Source organism: Galeopterus variegatus, unplaced genomic scaffold (assembly GCF_000696425.1).
Source record: "Galeopterus variegatus unplaced genomic scaffold, G_variegatus-3.0.2 Scaffold1245, whole genome shotgun sequence".
In the NCBI taxonomy this organism is placed as follows: domain Eukaryota; kingdom Metazoa; phylum Chordata; class Mammalia; order Dermoptera; family Cynocephalidae; genus Galeopterus; species Galeopterus variegatus.
In genome coordinates this window covers 228,162-240,789 of record NW_007727356.1, presented here as the reverse complement: position 1 = coordinate 240,789, position 12,628 = coordinate 228,162, and the positions used below count along the sequence as shown (strand labels likewise).

At 42.6% G+C, this 12,628-nt stretch overlaps 1 protein-coding gene across 3 annotated transcripts in view; it reads right to left on the bottom strand.

Moving 5' to 3' along the window:
- Positions 1 to 12,628, bottom strand: part of DIS3L2 (DIS3 like 3'-5' exoribonuclease 2) — a 370,978-nt gene that overhangs the window by 155,989 nt on the left and 202,361 nt on the right. For all 3 annotated transcript variants that reach the window (XM_008575848.1, XM_008575846.1, XM_008575847.1), the window contains exon 9: positions 10,073 to 10,152. In XM_008575848.1, coding sequence (XP_008574070.1) covers positions 10,073 to 10,152 — 80 coding nt within the window. The remainder of the gene's footprint in view (positions 1 to 10,072; positions 10,153 to 12,628) is intronic.

Genomic DNA, 12,628 nt, shown 5'->3' with positions numbered 1-12,628 from the left:
TTTCATTTCTAGAAGTTCTACTTAGTTTTTTTCAAATATCTTGGTCATTTGATCGTCTTTTTTTCCTAACTCGTATTTTCAATGCACTCTTTAGTTTCTTTAAATATATTAAAATACTCATTTTAGAGTAATAATTCTTTCTAATATCTGAATTCTTTGTGGGTATGATTCTAACATTTGCTTTTTCTACTGATTCTCACTCATGGTTCCTCATTTCTTTGTGTGTTTCATGATTTTTATGTGAGCTTATGTTTACTAGAACTTTACTTGTGGCAAATCTTTAAGAGTATGGTTGAGGGTTAATTCCTCCAGAAAAAATATGCTTTTGATTCTGGAAGCGTTATTCACTTGGCACCACTTTAAAATAAATACTTGACTTGAAATTTTATGGACTATGAAAGTGGTATTAATTCAGGTCCCAGGTAAAATCTCTGGGTCACTAGGAATCAGAAGATATCATTAGGTTAGCTGCATTTTTTAGCAGATACATATTTGCTTGGTTACCTGCTCTTGTTTTACTACTGGCCTCTAAGGACTTTCCATACATTTTTAAAAGATGTATCACTTTAAAGAGTTTTATTGAAGAAGAGTTTTTCAGGATATCCATTCTATAATATCATTGTAAATGTAAGTCATAAGCAAAATTTTGTGCATATACTCATATGTATTTGTGCGTTTTTCTAGGGAGAGAGTCCATAGTTCATGGGATGCTCAAAGGGATCTGTGCCCCTAAAGAGAATAAAACTACTAGCATGCATTCTGTTTCAGCCATAGGAAGATTAAAATACCAGATTTTACAGTTTTACAGTTCTCCAGGCATGAGGAAATCCTGCAGATAACCATTTAAACTTGATTTTCATTCTCAAAATGTCACCTGATTTCTAAGTTCTGGTATTACCTTGGTGTTATCCCCAGCCTAACCTTGAAACTGCATTCCTAACAGAGGGAAAGAAAAAACAAACTTTTTTTCAATTTTCAGTCTCATTAACATACCATTAATTAAGACCTATCTGCTACCAAAGAAATACTTGAATTTTTGTGCTATCAACTTTCTGTTTCTCCCAACTGATGGATAAGCATTGCCACTGAAGATGTACTTGGTGGTAAAAAGGCTTTTCTTAATTAATAAGACTGTTTGCCAATATTACTAAAGGAAACAATTCTGGTGTTTGTATTACAAACTTTTTTGTTTGGTTTTTTACTATCACTTTAAGGTTCATTTAAGAAGTCAATTTTAGGGCCGGCCCGGTGGCGCACTGCTACAGTGCGCCGCTTGAGAGCGCGGTGGCGCTCCCACCGAGGGTTTGGATCCCACATACAGACCGGTTCCCGCTCACTGGCTGAGCGAGGTGTGGGAGCAACACCGAGGGTTGCGATCCCGTTGCCGGTCCCGGTCCAGTACGGGCGCGACACTGAGGGTTGCGATCCGTTGCCAGACACGAAAAAAGACAAAAAGGAAAAAAAAAAAAGAAAAAAAAAAAAAGTCAATTTTATCAGTAAATTAGCACATATTGAATTTGGAAACGGCATGGATACAGACAAGAGGGGGATGGAGAAAAATGACACGATAATATCATGACACAAGCTGCTGTGGAAGGCTGGAGGCATGAAAAGAGAAGAGCAGTGTAGGCCATGTGAGAGACTCATGCAAGGAAATAATGAGAAAGAAGTAAGCCTCAGGCCAAGTCACAGGGCTGCAGTAACAGACAGCATGAATGTAAGACAATTCAATGTTCCCATAGGTATCACCGAGACATGACAGATGGATTGAAAGACTTGAATGTCACAAGGGAAAGGTATGCCCAATTCCAAAGAAATAGACTTGTTTTAGAAGAGAAAGCAGAGTAGGCTTATGTGTCAGGATATAAGCCCATAGGTAACCCATAACCTCAAGGATAAAAGTAAGTACACTGGAAATAAAAAGAGTAAGGCAAGAAACAGAAAAAGGAGTGAAATGCTGAAAGTACACAAAGGTTGCCTTGTTAGATCTGACTAAACCAAACATTTTTTAAATGCAGGGTAGCGTGCATGATACTAAGGATGGAGAGATATTCAAAGAACACCCTGCCCTTAGGAAACAAACAAAAAGAGGAATTAAATCCAGAAGTAATGATGTTTATTGCTGTATTAGAGACATGAAGAAAAGGTGTTGATAGTATAAACTAGGAACGATTCATTCTGCCAGGACGAAAGGAAAGCTCTGCAGAAGTTTATCTTGCTCTGAACGAGATTTCATCAGACACAGAAGGAGGAAGGGAGGCACTGTAAACAGAGGGAAAAGAGCAAGAAGAGGCCTGGAGGCAGGAGGGTGCAGTGGATACACAGAGCCTGGAGTGGCCAGACATGAGAGTGACAGAGAGAGACAGAGGAGACAGAGCTATTGAGGGAATTGACACTAGGGAGTAGAAAGAGAAGAGGAGGCTGAGGACTAATCTTAAAGGGCTTTGGTAACAAAGCTCTGCTAAAAAATATGGATCTTATCCATAGGTACCAGCAGATTTTCAAGCAGAAAAGTAACATGATCTGGTCCTCGTGTGTACAAGGTAGGAAAGATAACTGGGTAGCAAGGTGGAGGGCAGACAGCAAGGAGGAAGGGAAATTCATGAGTGATGCCTTTATAAAAGCAGCAAATGGAGAAGAGACAGGCTCAGAGGGAAGCCTTGTCCTGTTGCCCTCCACACTCTTCCCCCCCAGCAAAGCCCCAAATTTGAATCACTGCAACCTTTGCTCCCATGCCTAGGAGGCTGAGAACTATGAGGACAATCTTACTGTCACCCAGGCATACCTAAGCAGTGTTTGCTCACACTCCGTATGATGGGTCAGCTCCCTAGCCTAACCCTAACCCTAACCCCTTCAACGGTGGTTCTGATTCCTGTTTCACAGGCAAAGTGGACACTGCCAAGTGTGAACACTCAGCAGCAGCGTGCTCCCATGCCTAGGAGGCTGAGAACTATGAGGACAATCTTACTGTCACCCAGGCATACCTGAGCAGTGTTTGCTCACACTCCGTATGATGGGTCAGCTCCCTAGCCTAACCCTAACCCTAACCCCCTCAACGGTGGTTCTGATTCCTGTTTCACAGGCAAAGTGGACACTGCCAAGTGTGAACACTCAGCAGCAGCGGCCACTTCCTGTCTTGCCTCTGTCTCAAAGGAAGAGATGTTCGTCCTCCATGCCTTGGCCTCACTTTCCATTTATACTCTGAATTCACCCCCCACCTTCTTCTTCAAGACCTTGCAAAACAATTACCTCCTCTCATTCCTATATTTTCAACTTCTCCTTCTCTGTCATCTCCTATTTCTCAATAGAAACATGGCAAATCTCCTCCATCTTAAAAACAAAGAAAAAAGTCTCCTTTGACCCTTGCCCTCCCTGACTCTCCTACCTTTCACAGCCCAGCCTGTTAGAAAAAGTAATCTACATTCATGGTTTCCATTTCCTGACTTGCCTTCCCCTCCTCCACCAACTGCAGTCTGGCTTCCTCTGCCCTAAGCCACTGACACTCATTTCATAAAGGTCCTCGATGATAACCCAGATTCCAAAGCCAAAGGATTTTCCACAGTTCTCTTTTGTTCTTTTGCCTACCTCTCCCTATAGCTGTTATGAATGGCCACCATTTTAGCCTGCTCCACCTGTCTCTCTCCCTTCTCCTCTGCTCTGCCTCCAGTCTCTCTGGCCTCACCCTTTCAGTCATTTCGTTGGGCTGCTCAATCTCAATCTCAATCTCTAACATGGGGGCATCTCTCAGGGTCTGGTCTGGGTCTTCCTCTGTGACTTCTCCCTAGGCTCTCTTTACCAGGCCTATGCACTGATGACTCTCCATTTCCAGCCCTGACCTTTTACTTGTCTCCTTGTTATTTCTACCTGGATGTGTCTGAGGTATTATAAACTCAACATGTCCTTATCTGAACTTACTGTTTTTCCTACTAAAACCAGCTCCCCTTAAATGCTATTGAGTGGCATATCTTTCTGCCCAGTGCCCAAGCCAGAAACCTAGAGGTCTTTCCAGATTCTTCCCTTACTTCCAATTTCCAAAAGTTTATTAATTCACTTGTTTCACTCAGTCATTCATTCAACAAACATTTTGTGTGTGCCAACGAGGTAAGACTCAGTGCTCTAGAAACTAAGGGTTCAACAGTGAACAAAACGATGTCCCTGCTCTCATAAAGCTTACCATCCAATGGGACAGACCCACGACAAGCACCTGAAAGAAAATCAAGAAGGGGAGGGGCAGGAAGGCAAGGAAGGGCCTCTTTGAGATGACATCTGAGCAGAGACCTAAAAGTAGTGACAGATCTGGAGAAGGGGGACAGTAAGTGCAAAAGCGCTAAGGTAAGAGCAGACTGGTATTTTTGAGGGACAATAGGAGGCCATGTGGCTGAAGGTGAGAGGGACGGTGGGGAGGTAGGCAGAGATAGCAGCAGATCATGTAAAGACCCTGGTCATTACCCTCAGTGGGACAGGAAATCTTGGACTGTGTGAAGCAGGGTAATAACCCAATCAGACGTCACGTCATAAGGACTGCCTTGGCTTCAGTATGTGAGCAGGGAAGGGCAGACTCAGGAGAGCAGTGAAGAGGCTCCTGTAGCCACCCAGACACTTAAGCCCTGCCTTGATTTCCTTTTCCAGCTAGCGAGTACCTCTCTCCAGTTCTGGCTCTGCAGCCTCTGCCTTGGTTGGGGCATTTGCCTCCTCCTACCTACACCATTTTATACCACCCCCCTCACCTGGCCTCCTCACTGCCTGCAGAGTCATCTCTTCAACTTACAAATTGAATCCTGACTCTCTCCTGCTTAAAAACACTTGGCTTACCAGTACACTCCAAATCAAACCCCCTCTTCAACAGAGCCTGCAAGCCCTTTCTGATTTACCATGAGGCTCCTCCCAGCCCACCATATTGCCTTGTTGGCTGCCAAAGTCCTTTTGTAACTCAGGGCCTTCACACACTCTCTTCCCTTAGCTGGAAATGTCCTTTCTCCCCACTCTTTGTCTGGGTCACCTCTATTTATTCTTCAAATCTAGGTTTAAATGCTACTGTCTGGCCTCCACCCTATTCCTACACCAATAAGGGGTCAACATTTACTTGTATAATGTTAATTAATATGAAACTGAGGGAGGACAGGAAGCTTGTCTAGTTTTTTTCAGCCCCTGTACATCTAGTACAAAGCAGAGTGCTTGGTCCTCAATACATATTTCTTGAATAGATGATGTTGCTCTCCAACTCAAATTGCTGCCTTCTCCATAAGATCTAAACTTTCTAGCAGGGCCTACCAAGGAATTTGTGATCTCATTCCTGCTTGATCTACAACTACCACTCCCCTCGAACCTCATGTGCCAGACATGCCAAGCTTTTTGCAATTCCCTCCAAAACATCATGTCTGTCACTCTGGGGACTCGGCAGCACTCTTCCCTCTTCCTGGGAAACCCGTTCCCTCTTGAGTGTCTGTGCTTGGTGCTGGGGATCCCTCAGTGAATGGTGGGAAGGTAGATAGAAACAAGATTGGTAAGTCAACAGCATGTTAGTGAGTGATGAGTGGCAAGAAAAGCAGTAGGGAAAGTGGACAGGAAGTGGGAGAGGGTGGGATTTGAGGTCAAATGGCTAGGGAAGGCCTTACTGAGAAAGTGACCAATGGAATCTTCTGAACAAAAGTGAAAGAATCAGCCAGGTGAATCTCCAGGAAAAGAGCACTCCAGGCAAAGGGAGTACCAAGTGCAAAGGCTGCAGAGCATGAAATGAAGGGGACTGAGGCTCAAAGGGGGGCAGTGAGAACCAAGAGCAAGCAGGGTCCTTTGAGTCCAAGGAAGAGAGAATTTCAAGGAGGAGGAATAGTCAAAGCAGCCAAATGCTGTGCAGATGTTTGGCAAACTGAGGCCAGGGACAGCTTGTGCTTTCTGAAGCCACGCTGCAGAGGGAATAAGGAGTAAAAGGGAAGCGAGACAGCAGCAACAGCCAGTATAGACTACTCTTTCAAGGTGTCTTGATGGATAAAAGCGAACATTCCTAAGCTGTGGCAGGGTTCTAGAAAGGTTTTATAGGATGAAGGAGACTTAAGTTTGTACAGCTGAGCGGAGGAAGCAGAGTGAAAGGAAACATGAAGGGGTTGGGGTGAATGACTTATGGGGTAAGATCTTCCTAGAGCTGAGAATAGAGCCGAGGAGGAGGGCCTGGCCTGGCTGCTGGGGGTATGCATGAACCTTTTCATCAGAAGCTCCAGAACTTCCCTGTTCTCCTTTCCTTCCCAGTAGGAGGTTTAGAGCCCTTTGCTCTTTAAAACTACTACCATCCCATTCTATCCCTCAGGTTCTCTAGTCCTCACTGTCTCGAAATATCACCAGTCATGACAAGAAACTGTAAAATCTATACAGGGTTCACGTTAGCGAATAGAAAACAGAGAAGCAAGATGCTGGAGAAGTGAACTTCAATTTTCTGTTGAGAACCTGAATTAACTAAAAGCTGAATAAAGGTCCTGATTTGTCTGGCTGACAATTTCCTCTCTCAGAGACTAGAGCAAAGCAATTATGCTGTTTAACTGAACGGAATGGGTAGCTATTACTCTGGATCCAATTCTGCCCAACAAACAGGAACTGGCTAGGAGAAAGCCACCAGGTCCTGACAGCAAGGGAGGAGAAGTCTGAATACAGGCAGCTATGTACCTCAGACTTCATAAAGGCAGAAGTGACTCCATGACATGAGAAATGGACTCACACCCCATAAGCCACAGGACATGGAAGAATATTTAGGATGCTTAGCTGAGAAGCTGTGACTCAGAAGATACATGGTAATTGTTTTCTCATATCTGAGGGGTTGTCATGTGAGAAACTCCATTTGTTCTGTAGGGCTTCTAGAGGCATAAATGGGACTAATGGGTGGAATATTATAGGAAGAAAGCAGTATTTCAGATCGTTACAGGGAAGGTTTCCCAAATAGTCATGCAATCCTAAGGCAGAATGGCTTGCCTTAAGGCAGAAAGTTCAAATGCAATCTGGATATTCAATAAGTGGATGCTGTAGAGGTAATTCAAAAAACAGAGGGTGATGTGACAACTGTGGCATTCCCACACTTGAGTGGTGAGGTCAACTGTGAGGTGTGCTGCAAGTGATCTGTTACAATAATAACACTGAAGTATGTGATTTATTGTCTTTAGGTTCTGGGTTATCATTATAACACTACTTGCATTATTAAATATTTTCTTGAACAAAAGTGAAAGACTCCACGCTGCTGGGTAATGCTCATGAGAGTGTTCTGCTCAAGTGTGTTTATAGGCTAAAAAAGGTGGAGAATTATCAGGTTAGACGATTGGTGGATCCCTTCTCAATCTAAGATTCCTTGGAGGCAGGTGGCACCCCCTCCTTCAACCTAATTATGATCTACTGGTGAGGAGGTGGTCACTGTATATTGTAGAATAGATCATCTAAGTCTGTCACCTGATAGATATTCGTAACAAGTCCTGGGAGTACATCTGAACTCTACAGAAAGGTATGGTGAGGACTAGATATATTATATGTTTGTGTATTTTAATTTTCACACAATAGTCATTCAGATGATTTCAATGGGACCAAAGGAAAGTTTACACTTTCTTTAAATCAGAATGGCTAGAGATAACATAAATATGCCTAGAAAAACTAAGCAGACAGAAGGTATCTGATCACCTGGTATAGTGGGCTACTGGACAGCTTGTGATTTCTGGCACCTCATATTTTTTTTATTATAAAATTTTTTTCAATACAAAGTATTATTTGCTTTTTGAAATATTAAAAATTTTTTCCTCTAACCAAGAACTGACATGAACTGGTAACTGACAGAACCTGAACTTAGACAACCTCACCCCAATCCAAGCTGGAACTGACTTTCACTTTTCATCTGCCTGGACAAATGGCCCTGGCAGAAACTGCTGTCACAAAGGCCAACTGTGGAAGTGCCACCATAAAAATGCTTAATTGACCAACTGAGGCCTTTTCGTAGTCTTCCCTGACTCCTTTTCCATGCCGTTTTTTTGCTGCTCTGCCAAATAAAGAGATGTAAACTGCTCCTCTGGAATGAAAGAAAAACTAAGAAGATGTAAGGTATCTCATCACCTGGTGTAGCGGGCTACTGGACAGCCCATGATTTCTGGCACCTCATAATTTTTTTATTATATATATTTTTTCCTTATAAAACCATTATTACCACATTTGGAAACTAGAGAAAAACAAAAAATCACGATCCCATTATTCTAATAAAATCCTAATTAAATGTTTTGCGTTTTGGTGCATTGCTTACTTTTCTTCAGGGCTCTCTTTATATCAATTTAGCTTATTTATACCCAACCTCCTATAAAAGGACATGCAGCAACTTACATAAATACTATCATCAGGCAGACAACTCCATTTCTCTCTCCTAACACAGCCTGTCCTCCTGACTTCCTGATTTCTAATTGTGGGTTCCATCTCCCTGTGATCCAGGTTGAAGCCTTGGTACCATCTTAGACTCCTCACCCTCAACCCCAGCATCTATTTCCATAGATTCTTCTGTTATCCCTTCCTCCCATCTGCCCATCCCACCCCCCACTGATACTGCTACCACCTCCAGTCCAGGTCCTTACCCCTAAACTATTGTAATGTTTCTCTGACTTGCTTCCCTGCCTCTCCTTTCTCTCCTTTTCTTTCACAGAGCAGAGATGTGAACCTGGGGGAAAGGGAAATACCAGAAGTGAGGTCCACAGTCATCTGGCTTTTAACCTGGGGACACTTTCACACTGTGGCTCAGGATAGTGGAGTCTATGCAGAGAACAGGTATGTCCAAGGCTGTGCACACAGCAGAGACCGCTCAAAATGTAGAAACCAACCCAGTATTTGCTTTTTTAAGCAGGCTGCTTCAATTTTGAATTTTAAAAATATCTAATTTCTCTAAAATTTCCATGAGAACTTTTCTTATTTTATGCTTTCTCTTCCTTGAAATTTTCTTGCAATCTTGCCCATAGTTCCAAGAAGGGCTCCCACTAGAAGAGGGTAAAAATATTTTTAGGCAATGATGTTTTACTTATTTATTTTTTATTGTTTTTTTGGGGGGTGGGGATGATGTTTTTTGTCTCTCATCGGTCTATCTACTAAGTTTCACTGCCTATTATAGAAAAGAGATTACACACTGAACCTATGGAGTTTTGCATCAGTGGGAGATGAGAACATCTTTGCAATGTTTTAAAAGACTAGGCCACTGGGCCATCAACACTTTGTGGCAGCCTGAAACTGCACGGGTGGAAACCCATCATGGGCAAGTCTGCAAAGACCATGTCAGTGCCAAGGCCATCTCTATGAATGACCAAAGCTAAAGCAGTCACTCAGATACACCCTAGGGAGGGGCAAGAAGTAGCTGCAGACTTGTAAGCAGCACATCTGGGGAGGCGTTAGAAAGGGAATTGATGAGGTTTCCTCTTCTTACATCCTACATACTTTTCCTTTGAGAGCCAATTGCTGCTTTCCCTTCCTCCTACTACTTGTATAATTTCCAAAGACCACTGGCCTCAATTCTGCTTTTTCTTGCTTAGCAACATCCCAAAGAATGTTTCAAGAGCTCCTAATGGTCTGCTTTTCACAATTTGCTGGGAGTAGGCCAGGCTTCTTCAGGTCAGGCCTGGAGAGGCCTTTCTCAGGGAAGGTGTTCCTGCCACCCACTGCAAAGCATGCCTTCGGAAAGTACCCCTTCAATTACCCTAATCTGGTGTTAAATTCAGGTAAAGACGCCTATGCGTCTCCTAAGCAGAGCCCTTAGGGGCTTTCTTTCTATAATACTTTACACCCAAACTGGAACTAACGGACAGGCAAGGCCTGAAATTAGTTCTTCTGCCCTCACTGCCACCTCCTCTGAGGCCCAAGAAGAGTCCTGGTAAGAGGACATTTCTCATTCTCACCCTCCCCAAAGTCATCACAGGAACACAATCTTAAAGTCACAAGTTCAGGAACAAAGCAAACCTAGCCTTGCACATTAAGCTGCTGGGGAGTGAGGGTCGAGGGGGAGGGTACCAGGCAGTCAGGCAAACCACACTGGTATGCAGACTGCCTGCTTCCCAGAATGGTACAGAAATTTCCATCCTACCATCAGTGAGTGGCTTGCAGGAGAGGGCATCATCGAGGTCTCGGGCAGTTGATGGGTCAATGGTGAAGATACAGTCTTTTCTAGGAAAGATTTAGGATATAATTAGCAACTCCACAAATAATAGAAACTTTACCCCACTATAGTACAGCTTTAAAGAACAGTTAATTTATTTAGCAAATGTGCTCTGTCAGGCAAAGTGAAGAATAACTTCTATAGTCTCTCTCTGAGAAGGAGATCTTTAATAAAATGTGAGACTGGGGAAAGACAAATGGTGAGTGTCTTTCTCTTCCTCTCTGTGAACTGGCACCTACTTCTCCTTGATCCCCAGCAAGAACAGGTGTGAGCAGGTGGAAATGAGGCAGCTTCCATGAAAAAAAAAAAAAAAAAAAAAAAAAAAAAAAAGATGCACCGTCAATTCAACAATAGCTTTATGGGGAAATAAAAACCCCAACACACTAAATAGATGCATGGATTTTAAGGTACTTCAGGATTCCAGGAATGTCAAATGTTAAAAAAAAAAAAACCCCAAAAAGTTAATCTTGAGCTGGCCAGCTAGCTCAGTTGGTTAGAGCATGGTGGCAATAACATCAAGGTCCAGGGTTCAATTCCTGTACTGACCAGAAAAAAAAAAAAATCCTAAATGTAAATGGATACCCAAACTGTGGTACATCCCCACAATGGAACTGTACTTAGCAATAAAAAAGAACAAATTATTCATGCATGCAACAGCTTGAATGAATTTCAAAGGTATCCTGAGTAAAAGAAGCCACTCTCAAAAGCTTACATACAAGTGTGATTTCACTTATATGGCATTCTCAAAAATACAACATTATAGTGACAGAGAGCAGATCAGTGGTTGCCAGGGTCTGGGAAAGGGGTGCTCGTCAGGGGAGTGGGGGTGGGGGGTGACACAAAACTTTCCTCATTTTGATTGACATGGTGGTTACACAAATCAATACATTGTAAAATTCATACAACTGTACACCAAATAAAGGTCAATTTTACAGTTCATTAATTTAAAAATAAAAATATTAAAGTGTGATTTTTGAATCCAGAAAAATAAATGTGTTAAATGTTCATAGGGTTGATCAATGGGTGCTAGAACTACGTATTAATATTTCCCCCTTTACATCTGTTCATATTTTAAATTTTTTTACTGCAGTTAAGTACTCCTTTTGTAAATGGAAAAAAAATTACACTACACAGTATCTTCCTCAGTCAAAAAACAATTGTCCATTAGATACATAATATTGCTTATAAGATGTTTTTAGCTAACTTGTAACATTTATTTAGGCTTCTCTTGCTTAATATAGTCAATGGCTTTAAAATTACAGATCTGGTAAAACTATATCCCCACTGGTACACTATGAAAAGAGGGCAGGGAAAGGTGGGTGCCACTCAGGTACAGGAAACCAGAGCATTTAGAGTGTAGTCCAAGAAAGGGTGGTTAATCAGGAGACCCACTCTCCCACTAAATATTGCAAACAGAGTATGAGAAACACAAAAGTTGAAGTCTCAGTATATGCAGAAATAATTTCTGTTCCATTGTACAGAAGAGGTTGTAAGCAAGAGTGATAGTATACTCCCCAGGGCTGCAGTCCCAAGCCCTTGAACAGAGGCTGCAAATCAGAAGTGTTTGCTGAATAAATGGATGGATGGTAAAAGGAAGAGCAGAGGAGGTGAAATTAGCCATCACACCACAGCAATGGGCTCTAAATTGGTGTTGATCTTGAACACAAGGTGAAGAAGATACCATCTGCTCCTTGCTCCTTTTTGTATCCCCCCCATAAAACCTAACTGAATGCTTTATATACACTGAGTACTCAGTAAAAAAATACTTGAATAACTGAAACTGAAATGTCAGGTGTGGTAGTGGAAACATTTTGGTCCTCCTTCTTGAATCATAATGACATTATAAGAAGTTGAAAGAAGGCCTCCCTAGACAAAATCAAAAAGACTACTCTGTTAGCTTGGTGGGGGAGGGGGCAGGCAGGGAGCCACATTTTATTAGCTTACTTGGAGTGTTGACTAGGAAGTTATACTTGCTTAAAATTAAATGTTTCTGGGTGCTTTGAAACTTTCATTTCTATGGATATAGTGTATAAATGATAATGCTCACTAAAGCAATTGCAGCCCCAAATTGATCCAGCCATACACTACAGAGTAAGCCTTCTATTGTTAGTTTGTAAACATCTTCGAGAGGACCCACAATTGTTTTCTAAGGAAAATCCTAAACTAGCCTGTAAGCACTCCAACCAATTCTGTACTACCTTTTGTTTTTTAAATCTGCTCTTAAACTAGAAACACAAAAGTCTAAATTAAAACTGAACTCTGAGGGGGCCGGCCCGGTGGCGCACTGGATAGTGCGCTGCTTGGGAAGAGCGGCGGCGCTCCCGCCCGAGGGTTCGGATCCCACATACAGACCGGTTCCCGCTCACTGGCTGAGCGAGGCGCGGGAGCAACATCGAGGTTTGCGATCCCGTTGCCGGTCTCCAGTCCGGTACGGGGGCAACACTGAGGGTTGCGATCCGTTGCCGGACATGGAAAAAGACAAAA